The sequence below is a fragment of the Eptesicus fuscus genome, chromosome 25 (assembly GCF_027574615.1).
Source record: "Eptesicus fuscus isolate TK198812 chromosome 25, DD_ASM_mEF_20220401, whole genome shotgun sequence".
In the NCBI taxonomy this organism is placed as follows: Eukaryota; Metazoa; Chordata; class Mammalia; order Chiroptera; family Vespertilionidae; genus Eptesicus; species Eptesicus fuscus.
Window position 1 is genome coordinate 8,489,177 of NC_072497.1, and position 27,847 is coordinate 8,517,023.

Below are 27,847 nucleotides of genomic sequence, written 5' to 3' on the forward strand. Positions count from 1 at the left end.
ACCGCGGCCAGCCGAGGTGGGAATGGAAACGCCCAGCCTCTCATCCCTGGTGCCGGGCTTTCCACCCCGAATCCCTCCCTGGGAAAGGTGTTAACAGCAAAGGAGGCTCCGGGTGCAGCGAGAACTCTGTGGCCTGGAGGGACCCACTTATTTCCTGTTCTGCCTCCGCAGCTAAACAAGAACTCCTGAGACGAGTGACAGGGACACGGGGCACCTTTTAACGAGCCGCTTGTAATAGAGGCCGGCTGAGTTCTGCAGGAACAGAACACACTCTCCTTCCTGTGTGTCGCCTCAGTCGTCCTGGCCAATTTAGCGGCCGTGTGCCTGGCCAACTCGTGCACGGGTTCTTTCCTTGGGATAACAGCTGGGTGTGAAAACACTAATTAATTTTGCCTTCCCGAATGAGGTTAGCTGGGTGCATCTGGGACATCGTATTGACAGGGCACCTTTAATATCCCAGGCTTGAGATTTTAATTAGAAGGCAGAGTCATCTCTAAGAAGGCAATAATTACTTTTCAAATTGGTTACCCCAATTGCTAAGACGATTAAGCACTGTATTTTATGAGTATGGACAGCAATAAATAAGGATTGCCGAAATCATCTCAAAAGCACCTTCAACCTTTTCCCTGGGTGCCAGGGCTTGGTACGTGGCAAGAACGGTGGCTGCCAGTTTGGAAAAAGAGACCAAAAGGGCTTTCTCCAGGAAGCTAACAGCAGTTTGTGGGCTAGAGCTCATTTCGTCCTTATGGGGCAGGAATGCCTCCCAGGTGGTTGGCAAGGGCCACGTGGTGATATTTTGTGCAAGGTCAGCAGCCAAGCCAGGACCAGAACTCCTGGGCTCTGGTCTCCCGTCATCCACATCATCAGCTTTGGCCCTGATTTGGGGCCCCATTGCTGTCCTTCCCTGGGAAACACTGGGGTAGAGCCTCTGCTGTCTGGGGGACACGTCCACACAAGGCTGCCCAGTGGTACTGGTGAGCTGGGCATTTTGTCTCAGAATCTGGGGCTGGAGTGCAGAGCTGGTCAAGCCTGGGGATGCTCGAAGCTGATTCCTGGTCCCCTGCACTTCATGTTTACCCCAATAAGTCAGCTAACCTCAAGTCTGACCAGGCCACCAAAAACCTTCCGAAGGCTCCAAAGCTGCTGATCAGTTTGCCACTCCCCGCGGCCATACGCAACTGCCCGGTGTCCTCCCCCTCGGTTGCTCACCTCCCTTGCCAAAGGATGACATCCAAACGCCTCAGCCAGGACCGCAAAGCCCTTGAGATCCGGGCCAGAAATCCCTGCCACCCCCTGGTAGGCACAGTCACACTGCCACGAGGACCTTCTTGGTTTCTTCACCATCACCTCCCGTGTCCCCTGACCTGCAGCCCTTCTCCTGGTCTCAGCTTCAACGCCACTTCCTGCAGGAAGCCCTCCCGGACCTCCCTGGAGGGTTTTGTGTGCCATAAGCGGTTCTTTCCCTGTCACAGCACGTATCATGCTACGCTAGAACGATTGTTTGCTTGTCTTTCTCCTCCCTTACAATGAAAAATTCTGGGAGCGAGTGGGTTAGCTTCTCCATAACCCCAGATCCGCGCATCGCACATGCACAAATCTCCACGAAGCAATGAATGAAAATGAGCAAGCAGAGGCCAGTGGCTCCCTTTGAGGGCGCTGGCAGGGGAGGGGAGGGAGGTCACAGTAGCTTTGTGTGGGAGACGAACCCACACGGCACCGGCCTCACCCTAAACTCTTCCGGGCAGCCACCAGGTCTGCACGTGTGAAAGGCAGGCTCACAGCATTCCAGAGAGCATGTTGCCAAAAGGAGAAAGAAAACCATGATGCTGGTTACTTGAGGGGTTCCTCCTGCTTCAGGGTGGGCCCCCCAGGGTGTCGAGATACTGCTGCTCACACACAGGCCCAGCAGGGACCCAACCAGACCCTTGCTTGGGGGAGGGTGGGGTGCAGTTAACCTTCTGGCTGGATTCTGGAATTTAAACTAATGCCACTCCCAACTGAAAAACTATATTCAACCTCATTCATAATTGAACGTTTGCAAGGTTATGGGGAGATCAGGTATTTTTAATCACAGGTGGGAGAGGAACTTGGCAATATCTATAAAAATTAACAATGCATATATCTGTCTCTCTCTCCTTTTAGCAATGACACTTATAAAAAGCCAGCCTATTCACATAGATATATGTGCAGATGTCCGTCAAGGATGATCACTGTAGTCCTGGTTATATTAGCAAAAGATGGAAACACCCACTTATGCCTGCCCCCCTCCCAGTCTCCCCACTTATGGTCTCTGCTTATGTAAACTATGACCCTGACTTCAGTGGAAGGCCAGGAAGCTGTGAAGGAAAACAAGGCGGTACCTGTCAATCTATAATAATAAAAGCGTAATATGCTAATTAGACCAGATGTCCCTCTGGACAACCTGCCGACCTTCCAGACGAAGCTGGGTCTGTGAGGGAAGCCCAGGTCCCGGGTGCTGGAGGGGGAAGGAAGGCCTACTCTTGCACAAATTTCATGCATCGGGCCTCTAGTATAGAATAATTTCCAGAATTTAGCAAGGTGTGGTGCTTAAAGCATGTTCCCTTGTGTGTAAAAGACGATTTTTCTGGAAGGAGACAGAAAACCAGTTTAATTAATAAGGCTGCCTCTGTGAAGGCGGGCTCGCTTTTCACTTTAATCCTCTTATGCTATTTGGGGTTTTCTTTTTACTCTGTGCATTCCTATTTAAAAATATAATAGAGACAGTCCATTAAAAATGACCCAACGCTGGCAGCCATCTGTGCCTCAATACCACAGACTCCCTCCTTCTCTTCTCCATGGAACACACTTCCACACTCGTGTCCCTGGAGGAGACTTGGACCCAGTGCCCATGACTCTGGACTGCAATGGGCATGCCCTGGAGGGGCTATCTCCAGCCCTCGCTGGTCTCCCCTTAGTCTCTGCACCATGCTCAGCCCCCCACCGCTGGGCCTGCCCTCTGGTCCTCAGTCTCTGCTCCCCACAGACGGGCAGCAGGGCCTGCTAGGCCGACATGCTGCTCCAGGCCTGGCAGGGATGCCCGCTGGATCAGTGCCAGCCCGGGGCCTCGGCTCAGCACGCCTGGTGCCTAATTAGGCCCCGTTTCACAGGCCTCCTCTGCACCAGGGCTGTGGCTGGGCGGCTGAATGGGCCTGCTTTCTTGCCCATGGCCCCCCCCTCTCTGTGGCTCACAGCCTTCCCCGTTGTTGTAATTGAATTAGAGCCACGCGCTACCAGCTGCTGACCAGTGTCCCACTTCCTGCGGCCACACTCAGTTGCCTGGTGTCCTCCCCCATGGTTGCTCACCCCCCTTGCCAACAGCCAGCCAGCCAGGCGCTGTGCCACTGTCCAGGCCGGCAGAGCCAGAAACCCTTTGGAAGAGCTGCTCGGGCTGGGGCAGGGGCTGGTAAGAGTCGAAGGGCAGGCCTTCTGCTCTGGGTCTCTGTGCCATGCTGTCCACCCCCTGCAATGCCTGGGCCCAAGCGCTGTCTCCGATGGGCCTGCATCTTGAGAGCACATGGTGCTTAGAGACGCTCCTAGCACAGGTGCACTGCATCAAAGCGTCTGAGTGGGGAAGGGGGCGAGCTAGCCCAAAGGTTCATTACGTTGAAGCCATAACCTCCAGCACCTCATAGTGTCACCTTATTTGGAGATAAGGGGTGGTTACCGAGGTGATCAAGTTAAAATGAGGTCATTAAGGTGGCCCCTAGTCCAACATGACTGACATCCGTAAAATCAGGGGGCGTTTGGAGAACACGCGCACACAGGGCAGATGCCATGTGAACATGAAGAGTGGCCATCAAGAAGCCGCAGAGGGAGGCCTGGGAAGATTCTTCCCTCAGAGCCCTCAGGAGGAACCAGCCCTGCCAACACCTCGATTTCGGCCTTCCAGCCTCCAGAACTGTGAGACAATAGATTCTGTTGTGTAGGCCACCCAGCAGCCTGAGCAATTCTGCGTGGCGTGGATTTCCGGCTCCATGGCCCAGAAGGGGCATTCGCTGCTGACTTCCCTGAACATCCCCAAGGAGGCTGAATCCTCTGCCCCTCCTGAGAGGCAGCCACGCTCATTGCAGATGACCTTGACTTGTTGGAAGGCTCTTCCCAATGTCCCGATGACACTGACTCCCTGTAGATCCTCTCCCAGCCCTAGTTTTACACATGGAGCCTCACAGGCCAAATCCGTGAGCCCCTCAAGGGCAGACGCCCTGTTTTGTTGACTTTTACACGGGCCTGGAGCCCGCTAGGTGCCTGTCAGTATTCACTGAGTGAAGAAAGGTTCCTTTCATGTTCCTCGGAGCCTCCTTCTCTCCCCAAACCGTTCAACTTTCCAATTTCTCTGCCACTGTGGTCCCTCTCCAGCTGGGTACCCAACACGGAATGTGATTCTCCAAGTGGGGTTTGACTCGGGAGAGTAAAAAAAAAAAAGGCCATGGCCACCCTCCCTGACTCTCAAAGACATTCTGTGTCCATTGCTGCAACCCAAGAGCATAGATTCTTTTGAGCGACCACACACCCGCTGATGATTGGCAATGTTCATCTCTCTGTACGCTTGCTTAGGATGCTGCATTTGTCCAGGCTACATTTCTGCCTCTTAGATTAGCTCATTGTGTCAGCCTGTCAAAAATAATTGCGATGCAACAACCCTGAAGCTCTGTTGGACCCTGCACCCCACCATGCCTCCTGGCCCCACAGAGGGAGAGGGCCATTGGTAGAAACCCATTCCAAGGCCTGGAAGCCCCCTTCCCACCGCCTCCTCCCCTTCCCAAAATCAGAGACCCACCCCACCTGCCTCTCCTGCAATGTTGCCTCGGGGAGTCCCTTCGAAGGAAGACGCTGGATCTGAGGATTAACACTTATTACTGGTGCTTAATGCTGTTTTGACAGATGAAAATGAGTCGGTTATAGCTGGAAATAGCTCTAGTTGCATATGTTTCTTCCAGTTGATTGCCCATTCCCCACCAAGGGACCTTTTCTCTCTTTACCACAAGGCAGTCCTTTCCTTTCTCTCACCTCCTCCCCCTTCCCCCGACCACCAGGCCATGTCAGTTCCCTCCTTCCGGGAAGAAACATTTAAAGGATGGATCCTGAACCCATGGGGTGGGGTGACTGCGGCACCCCACTCTGTGCCAGGGATGCAGTGAAGGGTGCTGAAGGGACCCCTGACAGGTCAACCTCCTGTTTGGCCTGTGTCCATACAAGTGGCTGCCTTTTGTGGAATGCATCTCTAGGTCTTTCTTGGTGGCAATGGACTTCTGTGTGTATACCCACCCTAGAGGGACCAGTGCTGGTCACAGGCTTGGCTGTCACCTTTATGAGGCCTAGAGTCCTTTGTGGGTAGCTCAGGGGGCTTCCCAGGGTCACACCGAGTTATGCTAAGGTCCTTTGGTCGGGAGTGAGAGAGGGGTTGGGGAAAGGCTGTACGATGGCCTTTCTCGTGTCCCTGGCAGGGTTGTGAACTGCCATGTGGTTGGATGGGCAATTAGATGCAGGGCCTGGCCCCAACCTGGGAGGTCAGGAGTGGGTGGGGTACATTGGTAACAGGCATCTCAAACTTAAAATGCCCAAGAAAGAATTGCCTTCCTCAACTCCCCCAAACAAGCATAGGCTTCCCTCAGGCTCTCCTGTCATAGAGAATGGCACCCCCCCCCCCATTGGCTCAAGCTCTAATCCTAAGGGTCATCCTCACATTTTCTTTCTCTCACCCCATGAGGCCCTTAAATAGAACGCATCAGCCAATCCTGCTGCCTCTGCTCTAAACTTGATAGCAAATCTGTTGTATATCCACTATCATTGTCCTTGTCTATTTCCTGCCTGAACGATTGAGTCAGCTTCCCAGCTAATATTCCTGCTTCCATTCTGGCCCCCTCACAGTTCATTCCCAACATCGCTGTCTAGGCGGGCACTGCCAGTCGGTCAGGATTGCCATGGCAGGCAAAACCCACTTGCCAACCCGCTCATTTCTCAGGAAGGGAGGCTCAGAAAGGTCAGGTGACTTGTGGGGGGGCGGTCATACAGCTAGTGAGTGATCAGCTGAGATGGACATTTTTAATTTTTTTTTTTTTTTGGTTAATCCTCATCATACGAGGATATTTTTTCATTGATTTTAGAGAGAGTGGAAGGGAGAGGGAGAGGCAGAGAGAAACATGGATGTGAGAGCGACACATTGATTGGTTGCCTCCCGCAGGCTCCTGGACCACGGCCAGGGATTGAGCCTGCAACCGAGGTCCGTGCCCTTGACCGGAATCGAAGCCAGAACTCTTCAGTCCGCAGGCCGACGCTCTATCCACTGAGCAAAACTGTCTAGGGCTGAGATGGAAATGAATCTAGGAAAGCAATATTGCCTGCCAAGTACCTCCCCCACCCGGCGACAGCCCCCTCCCCCCGGGGAGGGGCCGCTCACCCGCGGACGGCGTGCAGCAGGCGCAGGGAGGGGTACGCAGTGCGCACGTTGACGCGGTGCTTCAGGATGAGCTCGTTGACCCACTCCACACGCTCCTTGCCGCCCCGGGCCATGAAGGCGGGGATCCACAGGATGCTGCCGTTGAGGCTGTGCAGCCGCTGGAGCAGCTTCTCCCGCCACGTGGCGTTGACCAGGTCCTCGAAGGCACGCTGGATGACCGAAGGGTTCATGGTCACCAGGTCTGTCTTGAGCCCCACGTCCCGGGCGTACTCCTGCACGGGGGCCAGGTTGCACCTGCCAGAGGAAAGGACAAGGTGGTTGGTTCTTTTGGGAACGCCGAGACACCTCTGCTTACATCTAACCTGATCCATCCTTTGCTTCCTTCTCATCCCAAAACTTCATCCTCCTGCACTGGCCGGCGGCTCCTGTCATCCCGCCTCCTGCCACACGTATCCACTAGGCTCGCAGCGCACACATAGACTTCGCTGCACCCTGGGGGTGTCAGGTGCTTGCCTTCTGGAGGTCAGGATCCAGCAGAGGAGGAAGGAAGCAAGGAAGCCAGCCCCCAGCCCACCAGGTGACCATGACCTTGGCAGGTGTGACCTGGCCACATTAGGTGACAGAGGGAAGGCTCTGCTCTGCAGGGACACGCCTGGGTTCAGAATTCAGCTCTGAGACTTGCTGTCTGTGTGATTCCGGGCAACCCGCTCAACCTCTCTGTGCTTCCTGAGCGCTTCCTCTTGGCTGAGGAACGGCCACAACGGTTTCTTTAGCTATGGTGGGGATCAGAGCAGCACCCGTCCCAGGACTCAGGGGAGTCGCCACACACCCAGTCCTTAGAACACCGCTGGACCACAGGAAGAGCTCAGTACATGTTGCCACTGTCATCAGTATTATGGGAAGGAGGAGCATCTGGCGGTCTTCCTGGAGGTGGTGACCGTTGAGGGAAGTCTAGGAGGATGGACGAGCAGAAGCCCAATAGTGGAAAAGGCGCGTTGGGACAGATCAGTAGAATCACCCCAGGCACCTGTTAAAAGTGCAGATTCCCCAGGCCCATCCCCCGGACATCCAGATTCAACAGGTGAGCCTAGAAATTGATGTTTATTTTTGCAAGCTCGTTAGGTAAGTCCTATAACCAGGCAGTTTAGGAAACATCATACTGTGGCATTTTAGGTGCAAGAAATGCGTCCAAAGGCACAGAGGTGGGGAACAGAGTGAGTACTTAGGGGAAGGCAAGTGATTTGGTGTGACTAGAGCATGTTCCGTGGAGGGCATGGGGCAGGAGAGGCAAGTAGGGTGAGAGAACAGAGGGCCTGTGTGTCAGTGGCTTGGTTCTGAGAGCAGTAGGGAGCCACTGTAGGCTCTTGAGCAGGCGAGTGACATGGACAGATTTGCATTTTATGCAGCAGCTAGACAACGATTGGACAAAGTAGTACTATGTATTGGCGGGGATGGACTTGGGTATCAGAAGGCAAGCCTGCAGGTGAGAGAGGCAGCTCATGCCCAAGGCCTGACACTGGCCTGAACTAGCCGTGCGACCTCTGACTTTCTGTATCTCAGTTTCCTCATTGCAAAAGCCAGGACAAAATAGAACGTTCCTGACAGGGTTGGAAGGGCGTGTGCGCGCGCGTGCACAATGATGTTTTAATCCCCAGCCATCTGGGAATGGACTCTGCACGCTTGTGACCCTAAGCTAGGCAACCTCCTCAATCTGGCATTGAAGCCTCATGGGGACCCTGTGGGGACCAGCCCTCCTGTCTGGCCTCAATTGTTTACAGCACTGTGTGCAACCTACGTGTGGTCAGGCAGTGGCCTCCATGGTGCATGAATCTACCTTATTTCCATGCTTTCCTCATGCTGGTTCCTCCGCTCCCAACTCTAAATCTCAAATGCCTATCCCATCCCACCCTCACCCCTTCTCTGGCTCTCAGTCAGACAAACCTAGCACACTCTCTTTCCCCTCCCTCCTTCAGTCTTTAGACGGGAGGGCTTTGAGAAGTGGGGGCTGAGCCATTATAAAGGCCAGGCACAGGCAGAACCTGGCAAAAGATAAACTACCATATTTTCCGGCGTATAAGACGACTGGGCGTATAAGATTTTCCTGGGTTAAAAAGTCGTTTTATACGCCGGAAAATACAGTAGTCCAATATATCTAATCCATTATATATAATCCCATCAATATAGTCCAATATACCGTATTTTCCGGCGTATAAAACGACTTTTTAACCCAGGAAAATCTTATATGCCCAGTCGTCTTATACGCCGGAAAGTACGGTAAAACAGGTTTGGCTGCCAGGCCGCGGTGGCTTTTCCATCCCAGCGGACACGGAGGCAAACACACTGCCCAGTCCCACGTCCTGAGGTCCCAGGAGCTCTAGGATAGGGCTGCCCAGGACAAGGCTCTCTTTGCGGAGGGACGGTCCCAACAGAAACGCGAGACGCGGTCGCGGTTCTGCCAGGGCCGGGGCCCTGTTTGGGATGAAACTCGAGGCTCCGTGTGCCCTACTTTTGACCAGGGGACAGCAAGGCCTTGTTTCCGAGTCTGTCTGGCTTGGGGGTCAGGTGTCAGGGCCCTGGGTAAATATTTCCAGGTGTGTCCCAGGGGACCGAAAAATGAGAGATGATAGTTCAGTGAGAATGATGGGAAAATATACAACCCAAGTTTCTCCATTGCTCTCTCACTTCCCAGAGTTTTGACTCCAGGATATAAAGTTACTAGTAGCCTGTGACCGTCCACAACACTTAAAAGACTTTTGCAAACTTGGACTAACAAGGAGATTTTCTTACTACTCTTTCATAGCAGGCTCTATGCAGGGGTCGGTAAACTTTTTCTGTAAAGGGTCAGATAATAAATACCTTATGCTTTGCGGGCTATATACACTATTGCAACAGTTCAGCTCTTTCCAACTACACACTTCGTAGTGAGAAAGCGTCCATTGAGGATATGAAAATGCATGGGTGTGGCTGTGTGCCAATAAAGCTTTATTGATAAAAATAGGCTGTGGGCCATAGATTGCCTACCTCTGCACTAGACCAGCAATTCCCATCCTTAACTGTACAACAGAATTACCTGGCTCCTTGGGCCACGAACCCCCTACCCCCAGATTGATAAACTGGTCTGGGGTGCAGTCTGGACATTGGGACTTTTAAAGGTTCCCCAAGGTTGAGACCAGAGACATCAAGGTGTCCCCCCACCCCCCATTTTACATGGATTTATTTCATTCTGTTCACACTGTATAATTGTTGCGACTAACCCAACCAGTGTGTCTTGGTTCAACCTCTTGGGACAACTGGCAACACTCAGGTACGCCTGCTGCTCTGGACACAGCGCCCCCGCTGCGGGTACCTTATGACGAAGCTGTGCGTGTCGATCTCCTGCCCGCAGCCGCTGTTCAGCAGGACCCCCGAGTTGCCCACGATGGCACACGTCCGGAAGTGCTTGTTCTTCAGCGGCGAGGTCCTGGGCAGGAGCTCGTACAGGTTCTGGGACACGTTCATCGTGCTGTCTCGGTCGAAGATGTAATGAATAATGTCTCCGGGCTTCAGGGTCCCCTTGAGGACGGAGATGTCCTTTTCAGCATCCAAGAACTTTAGGATTTGTTTCCTACAAAAACCAAGCGCACATGGAGGATCAGTCTCCCCGGTGCCAGCTGCCCTTTGCCAACCCGGCTTCTCCTGCCCAGCATCGCCTTGCAGGGCTGCTGGCGCCCGGCACCCAGGGGGCGCTGAGCTCAGATGCCCTCCAAGATCCCGGGCAGGGACTGTCAGAAATGGCCCCGAGGACTGTCCAGGAGGGGTCCCTGGAGAGCTTGTTGGCAAGAAAATCGGTGCCCCCAATTTTCTAATCGAAAATTCCAGTTATGGTGATGGCCAACCCGGTTGCTATGGTAATGCCTACTTCCTACGAGGTGTGCAAACGGCCCCGGGAAATGACTCCGTTAGGACACAAGTGAACTCATCACAGAGGGCCCTGGGAGGGAGGGTGCCCCACATTCCGGTTTTCCCAGGGATGCCTGGTGTTAGCACTCCCCAGGAGACCCCTCAGCCAGACAGTGGTCACGCTACTCCCCTCCTTTGCAGGACTCAGGGCGAGTCCTGACCTGGGAACAGGCAGCCAGGATGACACATGTCCCTCAGGCCTCCATGGAAGACGTCTCTGGGCACAGGGCCCTCTCAGGGGGTGAATGCGGACGTGGTTACTGTGAGGTGTGTCCATCGCTCTGCCTTTGAGGGACTGAGTCCGTGAGCGGGTCTGTTTTGTGGAGTATGATTTCCCGGCCTCCTAACGGCTGTCTGGTCTGAGGTTTGTAAATAGCGATGTCGCTCTGGTCCCACAGAGCACGGTTGCTCTGTGTTGTTTCAAAACGAAGGTGATCAAAGGACGGCTGTCTAGGCGCTAGGCTGACTTTGATTTAGGGGGAAAGTTCTAGAATCATCTAGCATAGCCTGTAGCCACAGAATGGATGGGTGTCCTCTATGCATCACCAGGGAGTTTTACTCAAACCTTGCCGGCCTGGCCCCCGGGAACCTGAGGTTTTACTTAAAGAACTTTCTGAATCACGCCAGATATCCTTAGAGATGACTCAAGTCACAGAGAGAAGGACATTTGGTACCCAGACCGGCTGAAACGAGTTCCCTTTCCTGCAGTGGAACAGACGCAATGATGCCCTTTCCGGTACAAAGCCTGCTTTTCCTCAGAGCCCCAGAAGGACAGAATCATCTCACGCTCTGCAAATGAGGGGATTTGCAAGATGGTGGCCCCATCGCCCGGATGGCTGACTGCCCCTGAGCCTGTGGTACATCCCGGCAGGTGCACGTTCCATCACCTGGGGGCTCAGAGGTTCGGCTGACACCTGAGAAACCCCGACTCCGAGCGTGGCCACGTCTCAGCACGCTTCCTAAAGCTCCCCAGGTGACTTTATTTTTTCCAATACATTTTATTGATTTTTCCAGAGAGGAAGGGAGAGGGACAGAGAGTTAGAAACATCGATGGGAAAGAAACATCGATCAGCTGCCTCCTGCACACCTCCCACTGGGAATGTGCCCGCAACCAAGGTACATGCCCCCCGACCAGAATCGAACCCGGGACCCTTCAGTCCGCAGGCCGACGCTCTATCCACTGAGTCAAACCAGCTAGGGCCCCAGGTGGCTTTAACCTGCGTCCAGGTTTGGGCACCTCTGCTCTTCAGACTGCCGACGAGTGGAACGCAGCTTGGCATGCCTGGCCAACTCCTAATCATCCTTCAAAACCCATTGCTCCTTTCCTGGCCAGCCCTCTTGGTTCTCTTACAAAATGAAGTACTCTCTCCTCGGATGATCTTTTTATCTCCACCTCGTTATAAGATGCAGTGCTGCCTACTGTGTGCATCACACCGTCCTGTCCTGTCTTTTGCTTCGATTATCTCCCCACTAACATGCCTGACTCATGGCAGCACTCCGGGCCCCCAGAGTAATGCCTGGAGACGAATGGTTGGATTAAGCTAATCCATCTTTTCGGGGTCAGTGGCGGCGATATCAAAGGCAAAGTGCTGAAGCTGAAATTCCTAGGATACAGGTTCCCATTCCCGCCACTCGGAGCTCTGTCTTTGCAACCAGGTGTCATGCCAGCTCCTGGGCCGCCTGATCTATGGCTTTTTATTTTCATGTTTTGGAGAAGGCAGCCTACCCAAGCTATAGGACTGTGTGTATGTGTATGTGTGTGTGTGTGTGTGTGTGTGTGGCAGGGGGTGGGGGGGGGAGCTCTCCAAAGATTCTCCAAGTGGGAGGCACAAATGCCAGGCGGTCCTTCCCTGGTCCTTTGGAGAAGCCACCTGTGGCCTCGATTCACCCCCTCCCCTCCCCACCCCCCGCCCCCTGCCTCCAGGCTCTCACAGCTGCCCCACTGCTGAGAGCCCACTCCTTCCACCCAGGACCTCAGCTCCTGCCAGCCGCCCCAGCCGCTGGGCCGGCCTTGGGTTTTTATTTCCAATCGACCACTTACAGATGAAACCCGCCTCGGTGGGAGGTAAACATTTTTTTTTTCTAAACCAACTTCTTGAGATGATAGAGAGTGGCAATTTGCCGGCTTGTGCCCAGGAAGGCCAAGCCCGTCTCCCGTCCGAGAGGTAATTACCACTACCTGATCTTCAGAGACAGCGTCTGGTTGTGCCTCCACGCGGCGGAGGCCGGCTGGATGTGGTGTTTAATGCTCTCGTTGCTTCTGTCAACAACAGCTGGTGGTGAGGAGCCATTTATTACAACCTCAGCTCTGGAAGGGAGAAGGAGGGAGGGATAAATATGATCTGTTAGCATGCCAGCGACAAGTCTAATCGCTTCGTTTTTGCTGGGGCTTGACTGCAAACTTCTCCAGAAGAGCAAGATTGCAGTTATTACCTGAGAAGGGAAGGAAGTCTAGAATGCACAAACCTTCTCCCTACGGTGTATCCGACACACATTCTTGGAAGCAGGAAAGGGGGTGATAAACCATCTTTCTTACCCCCCCCCCCACCCCCCCACTTCCCACCCCAGTGTTTCTTCCCATTGAAACCTAGCAGTCACGGTCAGAATAATACTTCTCCAAGTTACTTTCGCAAAACTCCAATAGCAGTGGCATTAGCAGCCGAGTATCGTGGTGTTTTACAAACGTAATGAGGAGAAAACCACAGATCTGTAACACTCCCTCCTTTGTCACTGAGATGCCTTGTTCCAGAGTTCTCGATGCCGTGTCTCTCTCTCCCACTAGACCAGTGGTCGGCAAACTCATGAGTCCACAGAGCCAAATATCAACAGTACGATGATTGAAATTTCTTTTGAGAGCCACATTTTTTAAACTTAAACTTCTTCTAACGCCACTTCTTCAAAATAGACTCGCCCAGGCCGTGGTATTTTGTGGAAGAGCCACACTCAAGGGGCCAAAGAGCCGCATGTGGCTCGCGAGCCGCAGTTTGCCGACCACTGCACAAGACTATAAGCAGGGGACCCCCCCCCCCATTTCTATATTCCCCAATGGTCTCACATAGCAGGTGCTCAATAACTAAGTGTTTGCTGGATTCACATGTGAATTTTGTCCTGGGGGGAGCCTGGATGGATGAAGGAGCTGGCTGGCTCTGTACGCCGGGGGACAAATCACCATTCTGGGCGCACACCCTCTTTCCACCCAGTTCGGGAACGTCAGGCATCAGAGGCCCCGCCTCAGTTCAGAGGCTTGAAATCTATGCCAGTAGGTTTCTGAGAAACTAGGTCACAATCACATCCACAGGCAGGAGCCGGGCCGCCTCTGCCGGCCGCACGCAGAGGCTTGTGGGTCACCTGCCAAGCTGCTCAGTCTGTGCTGGCGGCGGAGTCTCCCAGCGACAACGATGGCTGGATCGGGGAGGCCCGATCCTGGAGCTTTGAAGAATCCAAACCAAGCACCTATGCCCCTTGCGTTTACCTTGGAGCAGCCACTTTAAAGAAAGGGGGTCTATACCCAGTGCTCGATTTTGCTTTTTGCAGGGAGAGAAGACATTCATTTGGGGGTGCACATTGTCTGTGCGCTTTCTCCCCAGACAGCTCCGTTCCTCGGCATTCCTGACTGGTATCGCTCGTCTTGGGTTCAAATAAATGTAACTTTAGCAGAGAATCAAAGAGTCAAGAGTTATTGACCAAGGCCTAGCATCCAGGGAAGCCTGTGAGAGGAACGGAAGACTTGGCCCTTTGGACTGTTTGCCGATTCCCCAAGCTGTGTGACTGTGGGAAAATCACTTTGCCTCTCTGAGCCTCAGAGTTCCCATTGATAGGAAGAGGGTGTAGAAGAGGAAGACGCCAGCGCTAAGGCTCTGGAATTCTCTAAGGACCACCAATGGGCCGTACCCCTCGCTGGCTGCCGTCTCACGAGGCTCCAGTGGGAGCTGCTTGTGGCTGCGTTTCAGCAGTGCTGCCACTTCTGTGTGGGCCACAGGTGGGAGCAGGGACCCCCAGGGCCGCTGACTTAGCTGCCATACCCCAAGACCCCAAGCTTCGCCGCAGCTTACGTCAGCAGGCATGCGTGATAGAAACCCTACGAGGCCGGCTGATAGTCTCATCAGTAACCAGTGACGGGGCCTCTTATGGTTTAATTTAGATTCAATCTTGGGAGATGCTCCTCAGAAAGGAGCAGAGTGGGTGCCCCGGGCTCTCTCAGCCGTGAAGGATCGGCAGGGGAGTTGTGACAAGGATGCTCGAAGAGGAGACACGCTCAGAAACCTGCGGACAGGGTTCCAGGCTCCCTGTGATGAAGGGAGGGACACGGGAAATGAAGGCAGGAAAAAGAAAGAGGTAAACATTGGCACGGACAGCGGTCAAATTCCATTTGTCTCTCCTCCCCAGCGAAAACTTGGATGGGTTCTTGCCTAACCAGCCATGGTCTCACTGAACTTGAACCCTGGCTCTGTCGCTGGGGTATTGGGGGAAGTCACTTTGAGTCCCTGGCTTCTGTCTTCCTGTATGTAAAATCAAGGGACGGATGAGATGGCCCCAGGGACCGCCTCCGCTCACTGGCTGTACGTGCTGTGTGTCACCCAGATACGGCTGGATGAAAGAACCGAGAGTCCTCCTCAGTGAACATGTCCTCCTGTCCTCAGCACCCCGTCCAGCCCGGCGACACTAGAGTCTCATGTCGGGCTTACGTTTCTCTGTCTTCTGATGCCATGACTGCATCCACAGCGATAGGAATAAGCCTCCACTGAGTCCCTTTAACGCATCAGGCCGGGATAGAATCTTATATTTAGAGGTTCGCATTCTTGAAACACCCCTGGCAAAAGATGTGTTGTTACTCTAACTCAGTGGTTCTCAACCTTTCTAATGCCGCGACCCTTCAATACAGTTCCTCATGTTGTGGTGACCCCCAACCATAAAATTATTTTCGTTGCTGCTTCATAACTGTAATTTTGCTACTGTTTGCTTAGCAGGGTCGCCTAAGACCATCGGAAAACACAGATATTTACATTACGATTCATTAACAGTAGCAAAATTACAGTTATGAAGCAGCAATGAAAATAATTTTATGGTTGGGGGTCACCACAACCCGAGGAACTGTATTAAAGGGTCGCGGCATTAGAAAGGTTGAGAACCACTGCTCTAACTGAATGAAGACACTGAGGCTCAGAGGCATGAAATCACGTGTCCAAGGCCCCAGCTAACAAGCCCAGGATTGCATCTAGGTCTGCCTGGCTCCCAAGAGCCCCCACCCCCACCCCATGTGACCAAAGAGCATGGGGGGTGGGGGCGGGGCCTGCTCCAGGGGCAGGACCTTCTTTCTGAAAAAAAAAAAAAAAAAAGAGCATCTTTCCACAGTGGGAGAGAGACACATAGTATAACTACATTTCACCAGGCACAGCATAAGCTTCATCTGTAGCTCCCAGGTGGTTAAGAGGCCATTACGAGATCTAGAAGCAATGATGTCAGGGACACAGAGGACCGTGGCCTGAGTCAGTCCCCTAGGCTCAGGAATAGACACACTCGACAGGTGTCAAATGGTCAAGAGACCTAAAAAAAACTATGGAAGGACAAATAACAGACCTCCCTCTGAATAACAGGACCGCTCCTTCCCAGACTGACCAACATGGAACATTCAGAAAGTAAAACAAGGCCTTCATGTTGAGCACTGGCCTCCGTGGATGTCAAACCAGCTTGGCATTCCCTTTCTCCTTCCATTGCCCCGTCAGCTGGGGCTTGGGAGGCTCCGGGTCAGAGCTGCGATGCAGCCGTCACTGATGGAGGACGGGGACTCGGCGGCATGGCCCAACCACAGCCAGAGGCAAGCCTGGATCTGTTGGCTTGCAACGCATTTGCTCGCTGCCCTGCACCAAGCTGTCCCCTGGCCAAGGACTGTCATGGGAGGATACACTCTCAGAATGTAGGATGTGCATTCAATGATCAAGGTTAGCATTACTCAGTTGACGCCCTGATAATTGTAAGGGGCCTCAGCAAACTTATTGAATGCTGTACTTTCCATCGTATTGTCCTGGACGCGAGATCTACAATGCAACTGGGTGAACGTCCTGATTCCCTTCCGAGTCTCCATTGCTCAGCAAAAAAATGCAAGTTATGAATAAGCTCTTTGGTGGCCCCAGTGCTTCCAAGTGGGTGGACTCTTGTCCAGAAAGTGACTCTTAGCATCTGAGCGTCCCATCTCTGCAACCTCTAGACCTTGGGCCATTTCATGGCCATTTTTATGGACAGTTCTCCACGCCCCCCCCCCCCCCCCCCCACAAAATGATTAGGAAAATGCAAAGCCAAAGTGAAAGAAAACAGATCTATTTGCCAACTAGGAAGGGCACCATCCAGCCAAGAGGAGAAGCAGATTAATAGCTGCCTTACAGCAAAAACAAATGAACACAAAATCTAATTTACAAACCTATTAGATTTGCTATGTAAGCTGTTCACGGCCGATCTGATTGCACCTCTGCCTCCAGAATTCCTGCAAGACAAAGGAAATGCATTATTTATAAACACAGCTCTTCCTTGCACAGCCCTCTTCAGTCCTCGGGAGATCCCGCGGCCAGCCTCGGAGACCTCCCGACGGTGGACGAGACCTCCCTCTGGCCTCTCCAAGATGGGCAACATCCCGACCCGGCCACAAACCCAAACATCTCTCAGGGACGGGGGCCTCCCAGATCCTCCTCTGACTGCCGCTTGAACAGAGTTTCATCCACACCACGGTTTCCCCTTGAGACTTCAACTTGGGTCCTGAGACAAAGTCCTTTGGGATTCATTTCCCCTGCGCCGCCCCACAGGACACCGCTCCTTAGCATGTCTCCGCATCTGCTCCCCGAGTCTCCGGCGTTCCCTCCCACGGGTCAAGATGCTGTGCATCGCATTCCACATTGGAGACACCAGAAGTTCAACAGAGGCAGCAAGATGGCTCAGTGGTGCCCTCCAACCGAATGTGGTAGTGGTTTGTGTTTTGCTGACGAGAGGAATAATATTAAGTGGTGTCACTTTATGGGGAGCAGGAGGTGGGTGACTAACGGGGTCCTTTGGACGTTCCTCTGGAGGATACGTTTTTGGAGTAAAAGCATCCCGAGGCCCTTTCCAGCCCAACCATCCATTCAGTCCTGTTGGATTCCCATTCTGGACCTGGGCTCCCAGGCCAGGAAGTCTCGCGCTGCCTGGCTATCACACGGGGCCAGGGGATGGGTGAATCCATCTTACCCTGCTACCTTGCCCACTTGGTGCCCTGGGCCCTGGTTTTAAAAAGTTGTATGTGAGGCTCCTTACTTTACGTGAAATCATTTTTTTTTTCTTGCTGATTAGAGATCGTGTGGTTTGAGGACACATTTCTTCGTACTTTTCTCGTTGTTACTATTTTTTAAAAAAAAGTTCAATCTAGCCTTTCAGTCAAGGTGTTGGTGCGCTCCAAAGGAACAATTGAAGTCTCTGGGAAAGCTGCGTATTTTTAAGGAATGATGTGACTTAATGAGAACACTCTGGGGGAGGTTGATGCCTAGCTCTACAGTGGTCTTAAGTCTAGAATTTTCTATCAGCTTTCTTTAGGCTTCACATACTTGTAGATACCATGTGAATGTGTGTGTGTGTGTGTGTGTGTGTGTGTGTGTGTGTGTGTGTAAACACATATACTGTATTTTCCTGATAGACTTACATGTCTTTTTAAGCTATTTGGCAACAGGCAGTGTTCTCCCAGTTCACAGCCAGATGACCAGACAACAGAAAGGATGCTGTGACTCGTGAGTGTCTCAAATTTGTCACTCCCAAGTCTAGTTCTTAAATACCCAGAGTATCATTGGTTCTTCACACTTTAAGTCAATTCTTAGTATTTCTTTTTTTGTCCCCCCTGGCTCATCTGGGGACAGTGGAGCTCTTGACTTCTAACTTGGGGTCTGGGACTATCTGGCCAGTTCTGGCTCCGTAACCATAGCCCACTCGGGTCAGACCCGGGGCTTCCTGGGCCAGAGGAGACTCCGTGTGACCATGAACATCAGAGCAGCTTTAGCTCTTAGAGGCAACGAGTGCTCCTTCTAGCATGGTGCTCGCACCAAAGTTAGATTTAGTCCCAGCGCCACCCCAGCCTGTGGTCAATGTGTTAATCTTCTCCAGCTCCACCCACTCAACTAACTTCTTGCTCATCAGGTCAGGCCTAGTAACTCTACCCCTGTGCGCAGCAGTCTCCGAGACACCTTTTCCTCTAGAGCAAGTCTCATCACTGCACCAAAGCTCTTGAACTTCATAGACATGGAAACAATGCTGGGGTACAGAGCTCTGAAGAGACCAGTGTAGGTTGCAGCCTTGACCGTGGTGTTTCCATGACAACCGGGCTTCCATGGATGCTCCATAGGTGCCAACGGGGAGGGTGAAGTCAGCAAGCTCATGGTCATCTCTCTTCTGCCACTGCGCACCCCTTATTGACTGCCCGGCTCCTTGCTCTGCCATCCTCTCTTCCTTCCTGTGAAATATTAGCTTGGTGGGATTTAGCCATTTGCTTTGATCTCAGGAACCTTGTGCTTATCAGTCAGCTTCCGTCATGGTACAAAGAGGTGCCAGTCCACTCTGGGTTCTCCCCTCTGCTCCACTTCAGAAAACACCCGTGAGAACTGAGGGCTTTGGTCAGGTTCCAGCCAATTGTGTTTGTCTTTCTATAAAAGCATTTACAGGCAACTGCACATCAAATGCCAAACATTCCCTGCCATGCTTATTCCTGATCCTTTCTCACCATGAAGCTGTCACCTGGTACCAGGGGGACCCAATCCTCCTGTATAATAAAAGGCTAATATGCTAATTGGCCAAATGGTGGAACAACTGGTTGCTATGATGCACAGTGACCACCAGGGGGCAGACACTCAATTGCAGGAGGGAGTGCCGCTCAGCCAGAAGCTGGGCTCACGGCTGGTGAGCTCAGCAGCAGTGGCGGGAGCCTCTTCTGCCTCCATGGCTGTGCTATGGATGTCCAACTGCCGGCTTAGGCCCGCCCCTTGGGGAGCGGGCCTGAGCCATCAGTCAGACATCCCTAGAGGGCTCCTGGACTGTGAGAGGGCACAGGCCAGGCTGAGGGACCCCCCTCCCCCAGTGCACGAATTTCATGCACCAGGCCTCTAGTAATTTATAATCCAAACCAGAACACCTTCAGAGTAAACAGAGGCACCTGGGTCTGACCACAGGGTGGCCCTGGACAGCCGTCCTCCTCTGGAGGAAATAGTAGGTTGAGGCGTGAGGAACGACTCCAAGGGATGGGTTCGAGTCCTCAGGGCGTCTTTAATATTCCTCTGGCTCAGAAAGTCCATTATTTTAAATCGTCTCCTCTCAACACTTTATGGTTCCATTTGTAATGACATCAAAGTCCCTCTCTGAGCCTTCCTGTTCCCCTGGTGGAGGGTGCCCCCAGTGGAAAAATTGCCATTTTTCTCTCTGTCCACACCCAACAAGATTCAGATTTCGGTCTGAGTGTAGCCAGGTCTCCTGTGCCTGCAGAAAGCGGGGCCCTGCACCCTGCCCTTCACCTGCTGCAGCGCGGAAGGACTGAATATACAGTCAAGAAGGCACCTGAGAATTAAGCGGGGCAAAGGTCACTCAACAAGTAGCTGTGAGACAGTTGGTGAGCTAATTGGAAAACTATCCGTGTGAGATCCTGTAAGGGAAAAATGCGATCCAGCCATTAAAAGCTGTGCTTAGGAACGGTTTTATATGGAAATGCATTGAATTCTCCTGTTTTCTTTCTGGGCTGCTAGAACAAAAAGCCATAGGCTGGGTGGCTCATCAACACCAAAGACGTATTGTTCACAGTTCTGGGAGCTGGGAGCCTGAGCCGGAGAACCAGCATGCTAGCTGAGGGTCCTCTCCCAGGCTGCAGACATCCCCTAGGTCCCCCACTTGGCAGCAGGAAGAGGGAGCTCCGTGGGGTCTAATCCCATCACAAGGGCTCCACCCTCGTGGCCTACTCGCCTCTCAAAGGCCCCGCCTCCTACAGCCATCACATTGGGGTTCGGTTTCTAACATGACTATTAGAGGGACATAGCATTCAAACCATAGCACCTCCACTGGCCAGTTACTTAGTATCCACCTTTTTTTTTTTTTAATTTCAGAGAGGAAGAGAGAGGGAGAGAGAGAGACATCAATGATGAGAGAGAATCATGGATCGGCTGCCTCCTGCACGCCCCCTACTTGGGATCAAGCTTGCAAACAGGGCATGTGCTCGACTGGGACTTGAACCCTGACCTCCTGGTTCACAGATGGATGCTCAACCACTGAGCAACACTGGCCGGGCTAGTATCCATTTTTTAACCTTGGATGTCATTTTACCTTTTATTGTGTTAGACATACACTACTGCAAAACCTTAGCCCCGGGCTGGGCAGCCTTGCCAACTTCTCACTTCGTTCGCGCGCGGCACAACATGAATACATCCACGGTCTGTAAAGAGGAGCAGAATGCCCGTCCACCACTCCCGCACGCCATGCTTAGCTCTTGAACCCGCCTCCCTCGCCAGGACTTGAAAGGCCTCTGCCTTCAGCCAGACTCTCTCCCCTTCCTTTTGTTTGTCTCTTGAGGGACCGAGTTCAGACGCAGCGTCCCCATTGATGTCAGCTGCCACCTTTTCCTGAGAAAACCCCCGGAGGGCACCCAGGAAGGGGAGGCCTTTGAAGTTGCTTCTCTTCTGTGTCTTTGAAGTGTCCCCCTCCCCACCCTGCCCGGTCCTGGGTAAATGTCCACTGCCCCTGTCCATCTGTGAACCAGGAGGACAGCTGGGGCCACCAGGGCGGGGCCTGGGGTCCTGGCTCCTGACGGGTTCCCGCTGTGCCGCCCTAGACTTTACTCTCTAGGTCTTGATGTCCGTCCCTGGAAAGCAGGGTCCTGTTGTGGGGAGACGGTGAGATGCACCGGACACCCGTGATTGTCAGTGCGGAGTCATTAGTGAAGGCGATGGCTACTGCCCTCCCTCCGGAGCAGAACAAGCCACTGCTGCTGTCCTGTGGACTCTTCCAGCCTGCGTCCCCCCCCCCCCCCCCCCCGAATAGCTGTCCGCAGGGAAGTGGTATTTCAACAGGGCTGCCCACGAGGGAGCAACACGGAGCAGTGGGTGGAAGAAAACAGAATGTGTTAACTGAGATAGAACCGTGATTCCAGCCGCTCCACGGATTCACTTCTTGAACACCTACTATGTGCCAGGCCCTGAGCTGGGCTCTGGGGAGGGGTGGAGGAGGGGGACAAAGCAGGGATGGAGACAGATGGTCTCTCCTGTGAAGCTGCTTACAAACTAAATTTGGAGGCAGGAAACCCTCACAAGAAAGACAAACATCCCAACAAAGGGACCGAGTCACGAGCACCCACCCAGGCCTTGGCCCTGAGAAAACACGAGTGGGAGCAGAAAATCCCAGGCTCCACCCTGACCCTGCCTCTTCCAGAGAATGTCCTTCTGGTCCCCGGTCCTTTCTGGGGACGCCCTCCTTGGGGCTTCCCACAGTACGAATTGTCAGCATCGTTAGCACAGTATGGCCATTTTTTGATCTTATTACACGGCAGGGCTCACACCGAGGGCAGGGACTGCCAGCGGGCGGATGTACCGGACACCCCAGATGTTTGCTGGAGAGAAGGAACCTTTCTGATCGCCCAAGGAAGAAGGCCTCCCAAGTCCCCCAGCTTAGCTGTGTTCGATGACAGCTTTCCTCTATTTGATTACCCCCGAGTGCTTTTCTAAAACGCGGTCTGCCGAGCGTCATTTACCCGGAACATAATTTACCCGGAACACCAATCTCCTGGTGGTGCCGAAGAGGCGGGAATAGCAGTGCCACGGAGTCTGTCTTGCGAGTGTGAACGCCTCTATTGCGGGGCCTGGCCTGGAGCAGACGCTCAGTGGGTTAGCTTGCCTTCCTCCTCGGTTAGTGGGTCCCCCCCCCCCCCCCCGGCCCCTTTTCAATGCAGAGCAGGTGGTGGATGAAAATAGATCAGCATCTGTTTACTGCCCTGCTTTCAAATTTCAGAGCAAGGAGGTTAGAGGCAAAGCAAAAGGACTCGCTGTTTCCAGCGGGTCTGCACTCGCCTTTCTACAGGGAAAGTCAGGGAGGGCGGTGCCCAGTTGTGATGCGTTAGAGCAGTGGTCGGCAAACTGCGGCTCTTTGGCCCCTTGAGTGTGGCTCTTCCACAAAATACCACGGCCTGGGCGAGTCTGTTTTGAAGAAGTGGCGTCAGAAGAAGTTTAAGTTTAAAAAATGTGGCTCTCCAAAGAAATTTCAATCGTCGTACGGTTAATATTTGGCTCTGTTGACTCATGAGTTTGCCGACCACTGCGTTAGAGAGACCTGCCCTCGTTTCAGAGATGGGGCCACTGAGGCCCAGAGAGCTAGAGCTTGCCCTTAAGGTCACATGGAAAGCCCCGATCTCCGACTCTAGGCTCGTGTCCCATCATCACACGAGAACTCTCTCCCCGACCGGGCACCTTCTCTGTGCTGCTGTCGTCTTTGCGTGTCCCAGCATCTAGCACAGAGCTTCTGACCCCCTGTGCACGGCGAGGCAGATGCATTTCATGCAACCAGCTTTGTGATGACCGCAGGAGCCCATGGGCCCGTCAGAGGCCAGGCGCCAGGGAGGGGTCCCCAGGCTTTCTTCTCCAGGGGCACCGTGAGGGCCTGGCACGGCGGCCCCTCACCGGAAACATACATGCTTTCCCAGCGGGTGCTGGCTACCCTGAAACGCTGCCCGTGAAGAACAGGCATTGAGCACTTGGCAGGTGCCGTGCGCTGGGTATAGAGCGATAAACAGGCCAGGAGAGGGTCCTTCCCTTGTGAAAAACCATCTTGTATAAGATGAGGAAAAAAAAAAACAAGAACAAAAGGCAATATACCAGCACTGAGTCCTCGGTGGCTAACCTCCACCTACTTCCAAGACAGAAAATAAAAACAACACTACACAATGGGGCTCTGATGAAGACCCCAAATCCCAAAGTCAATACATTTTACTTTATTTTATCTCAATTGATCTCAACTCCCCAATGTTCCAGCTTCAAAAGGTAAGATTAGGTACCATTAAGCCAGCGAGACCAGCATTGATTTAAAAACCCTCCGTGATGCTATGGGAGGGGGGAGCTTGCGGACCCTGATGAATCTCCTTGTTATCAGCTTGATTGCAGCCGGCCAGCAGCCTGCTTGGCTGATTCCCAATTCTGGCCACATCCCTCCAGTCCTCTGGCTTCTGTGTACCAGGCCATGGAGCCTGTGAGGAACCATGAACCACCCTTCTAACCATACTTAATTTTATCTGTGAACTGGGCTTTCTTTCTTTTTTTTTTTTAAAAATATATATTTTTTTATTTCAGAGAGGAAGGGAGAGGGAGAAAGAGACAGAAGCATCAATGATGAGAGAGAATCACTGATTGGCTGCCTCCTGCATACCCCCCACTGGGGATCAAGCCCGCAACCTGGGCATGGAGCCCACAACCTGGGCATGCGCCATGACTGGGAATCAAACTGTGACCTCCTGGTTCACAGGTCGACATTCAACTACTGAACCACGCCGGCCGGGCAGTCTGGTCTTTCTTTATGGAATGAGGCAAAAGAAAAAAATGGCGTCCTCTATAAATAAGATAGAACTCAATGGATTTCACACCTGGCAGTTATACGGGAGCTCACATAACCCACCACAACTTCTCTCCGTGGACCTTGGGGAGAAATAGTTGACTCTTGAGCAACCCAGGTTGGAACTGTGCGGGTCCACTTATATGTGGATTTATTTTCAGTACTGTAAATATATTTTCTCTTATTATTACTTTAATGGCATTTGCTTTCCTCTCGCTTACTTTATTGCAGGAATATAGTGTATAATATGTAGAACATACATATAACAGTTGATTGTGTTCATCCATGTTTTTGTCAACAGTAGGCTATTAGTAGTTACTAGGTTTTGGGAGTCAAAACTTATACGTGGTTTTTCGACTGCACAGGGGGTCATGCCCCTCCCCCCTGAGTCTCCAGGGGTCAAAACTATATAAACAATTGCAGAATGTAGGTGGCAGGGGCCTTTCTGAGCCTCCAGGAATTAAGTCCCTAGTTCCTGCCCTCCCTCCCTCCCTTCCTTCCTTTGTTCTCCAAGCCAGCACTTCCTCTCTCTGCCGGGGAGCTGGAGGCACAGCTCAGCCCAGATCCCGAAATGGTCCAGCCCTCTTAGGGATACAGTTTAGCAGGGCAGACAGATGCTGTGCAAGAACTAGGAAGTGCGAGGAATGGTGCAAGAGACGTAGAGAATGCTGGGGGGCTTCAGGATGGGGGGCTAACCTTGTGGTGTTGCTGGGTAGGGAGCCTTGGGGCCGAAATCATCCTTGTCTTTTTTAAAAAATATGTTTTTACTGATTTCAGAGAGGAAGGGAGAGGGAGACAGAAATATCAATGATGAGAGAGAACCATGGATCAACTGCCTCCTGCACGCCCCACACTGGGGTTTGAGCCCCCAACCCGGGCATGTGCCCTGACTGGGAATCGATCTCTGACCTCCTGGTTCATAGATGGATGCTCAACCACTGAGCCACGCCGGCCGAGCCATCCTTGTCCTTTTAAGTCACCCACAAGATTGTTTGATTAGAGGGTGCTGTGTTTGTACGCTGGGCGGTTTCCCAGATACAGAGGGAAATTGTCTCTGGTACTTTTTCTGGAGAAGATTAGCTCCCTCTCTCTGGAAGTTTTGCAAGGAGTCGTCACAGCTTCGCTCTCTCGGGGGCAGGGGGTGGCCGTGTGGAAGGAGGAAGGCCAGGCCATCGGCACTGCGCAGACCTCAGTCATTTTCCCGGTCTGCCTTCACTGGTTTGCGTAATTTTACTTTATTGACTTAATACTTTGCTTTAAATCGACTCACTTAAAAACATAAATGAATTGATCATCAAGGAATCTTGATATCACTATCCTCAGTAGAATACCACTATCCCTTGCCCTAAACAGAAAATAATGGCAACAATAAATACAATTACATTCTTGGCTTCCATCCCGCCCGGAGGCTGTCTTTATCCGAAGGGGCAGATGGGTTCTAAGGGGCCCCCTACACTCACCTTCCGTCGCCCCTAGAGGCCTCCCTCCCTCAATTCCCCCATTTTTCATAACTGGGAGTGGAGTTTGGAATTAGACCGCAGGCTGGGCAGGTCACTAAGACCACTCAGGAACCCCCAGAACTCGAGGGAACTGTTACTGTGTGTGCCATCGGTGAAGGGGGGCCCTTGGCTGTGGAAGTGGCCACGTCTTAGCCAAGCTCACGAGGGGCTCAAGGCCAAGGCCAAGGAGTGCTGTGCTGACCAGCTTCTCTGGAGATTTCTCTCCCTGTTCCAGCTCTGAGTCAAGGTTGTTTCTCGCCCAGGCACACTGCAGCCTCCTTAAACATCTTCTGTAATCAGTTCAACCCTTCGTTAGGATTCCTTCTTGTCGTACCTCACGCCTGGGCCTCATGGGGAGAGGGACAAAGAGAGAGAAGCATCTCCGTGCTCAGGGCTAAATCCCGGCACCTGGGAAGCAATGACTAGACCTTGATAAAACCCAGCTCTTTTCTCTCTATTTATTAAGCACATAATTTACCTGTCTCAATTTACTTGTCCATAAAGTGGGTTTTGCAGGGGTTTTATAATAAAGGTGTGAAATGATATATGAAAAACTCTGGTGCACACATAGGCATCCAGTAAGTGGCTATAATAATTGTCATTGCTTTTTCTGACATCCATTTGAGGGTCACTGTAGACCAGCGCTGTGATGGGCACCAGGGATCCTCAGACAAGTTTGCCCTGGTTTGAGCGGCCAAGGTCACTGCCTCGGGCCGGGCTCTGTACAAAGCTGGGAAGCCGGTTATGCCCACCAGTATTGGGAGGGTGCATACAAATTACCTAGGGTCTTATTATGAGGCAGAGTCCATTCCATTAGGTCTGGGTCTGGGGTGAGGCCTAAGATTTTGCATTTCTACCACAACTCCAGATGATGTCCATATTGTGGTCTGAGTGACAAGGGCTCTAGCCCAGTGGTCCTCCCAGTGTGGTCCTCACTTTGAGTGACAGGCTCCAGCCCAGTGGTCCTCCCAGTGTGGTCCTCACTTTGAGTGACAGGCTCCAGCCCAGTGGTCCTCCCAGTGTGGTCCTCACTTTGAGTGACAGGCCCCAGCCCAGTGGTCCTCCCAGTGTGGTCCTCACTTTGAGTGACAGGCTCCAGCCCAGTGGTCCTCCCAGTGTGGTCCTCACTTTGAGTGACAGGCCCCAGCCCAGTGGTCCTCCCAGTGTGGTCCTCACTTTGAGTGACAGGCCCCCGCCCAGTGGTCCTCCCAGTGTGGTCCTCACTTTGAGTGACAGGCCCTAGCCCAGTGGTCCTCCCAGTGTGGTCCTCGCTTTGAGTGACAGGCTCCAGCCCAGTGGTCCTCCCAGTGTGGTCCTCACTTTGAGTGACAGGCTCCAGCCCAGTGGTCCTCCCAGTGTGGTCCTCACTTTGAGTGACAGGCTCCAGCCCAGTGGTCCTCCCAGTGTGGTCCTCACTTTGAGTGACAGGCCCCATCCCAGTGGTCCTCCCAGTGTGGTCCTCACTTTGAGTGACAGGCCCTAGCCCAGTGGTCCTCCCAGTGTGGTCCTCGCTTTGAGTGACAGGCTCCAGCCCAGTGGTCCTCCCAGTGTGGTCCTCACTTTGAGTGACAGGCTCCAGCCCAGTGGTCCTCCCAGTGTGGTCCTCACTTTGAGTGACAGGCCCCAGCCCAGTGGTCCTCCCAGTGTGGTCCTCACTTTGAGTGACAGGCCCCAGCCCAGTGGTCCTCCCAGTGTGGTCCTCACTTTGAGTGACAGGCCCTAGCCCAGTGGTCCTCCCAGTGTGGTCCTCGCTTTGAGTGACAGGCTCCAGCCCAGTGGTCCTCCCAGTGTGGTCCTCACTTTGAGTGACAGGCTCCAGCCCAGTGGTCCTCCCAGTGTGGTCCTCACTTTGAGTGACAGGCCCCAGCCCAGTGGTCCTCCCAGTGTGGTCCTCACTTTGAGTGACAGGCCCCAGCCCAGTGGTCCTCCCAGTGTGGTCCTCACTTTGAGTGACAGGCCCTAGCCCAGTGGTCCTCCCAGTGTGGTCCTCGCTTTGAGTGACAGGCTCCAGCCCAGGGGTCCTCCCAGTGTGGTCCTCACTTTGAGTGACAGGCTCCAGCCCAGTGGTCCTCCCAGTGTGGTCCTCACTTTGAGTGACAGGCTCCAGCCCAGTGGTCCTCCCAGTGTGGTCCTCACTTTGAGTGACAGGCCCCAGCCCAGTGGTCCTCCCAGTGTGGTCCTCACTTTGAGTGACAGGCTCCAGCCCAGTGGTCCTCCCAGTGTGGTCCTCACTTTGAGTGACAGGCTCCAGCCCAGTGATCCTCCCAGTGTGATCCTCACTTTGAGTGACAGGCTTTAGCCCAGGGGTCCTCCCAGTGTGGTCCTCACTTTGAGTGACAGGCCCCAGCCCAGTGGTCCTCCCAGTGTGGTCCTCACTTTGAGTGACAGGCCCCAGCCCAGTGGTCCTCCCAGT

At 53.1% G+C, this 27,847-nt stretch overlaps 1 protein-coding gene across 2 annotated transcripts in view; it reads right to left on the reverse strand.

Moving 5' to 3' along the window:
- Positions 1 to 27,847, reverse strand: part of ST8SIA2 (ST8 alpha-N-acetyl-neuraminide alpha-2,8-sialyltransferase 2) — a 42,201-nt gene that overhangs the window by 2,132 nt on the left and 12,222 nt on the right. Inside the window, exons 2-5 of one of the 2 annotated variants that reach the window (XM_008156468.3) lie at positions 16,773 to 16,835; positions 12,537 to 12,665; positions 9,765 to 10,022; positions 6,419 to 6,712 (exon numbers count right to left, since the gene is read on the reverse strand). In XM_008156468.3, the coding sequence (XP_008154690.1) occupies positions 6,419 to 6,712; positions 9,765 to 10,022; positions 12,537 to 12,665; positions 16,773 to 16,835 (744 nt within the window). The remainder of the gene's footprint in view (positions 1 to 6,418; positions 6,713 to 9,764; positions 10,023 to 12,536; positions 12,666 to 16,772; positions 16,836 to 27,847) is intronic. The other variant, XM_054713363.1, reaches the window with a different exon arrangement.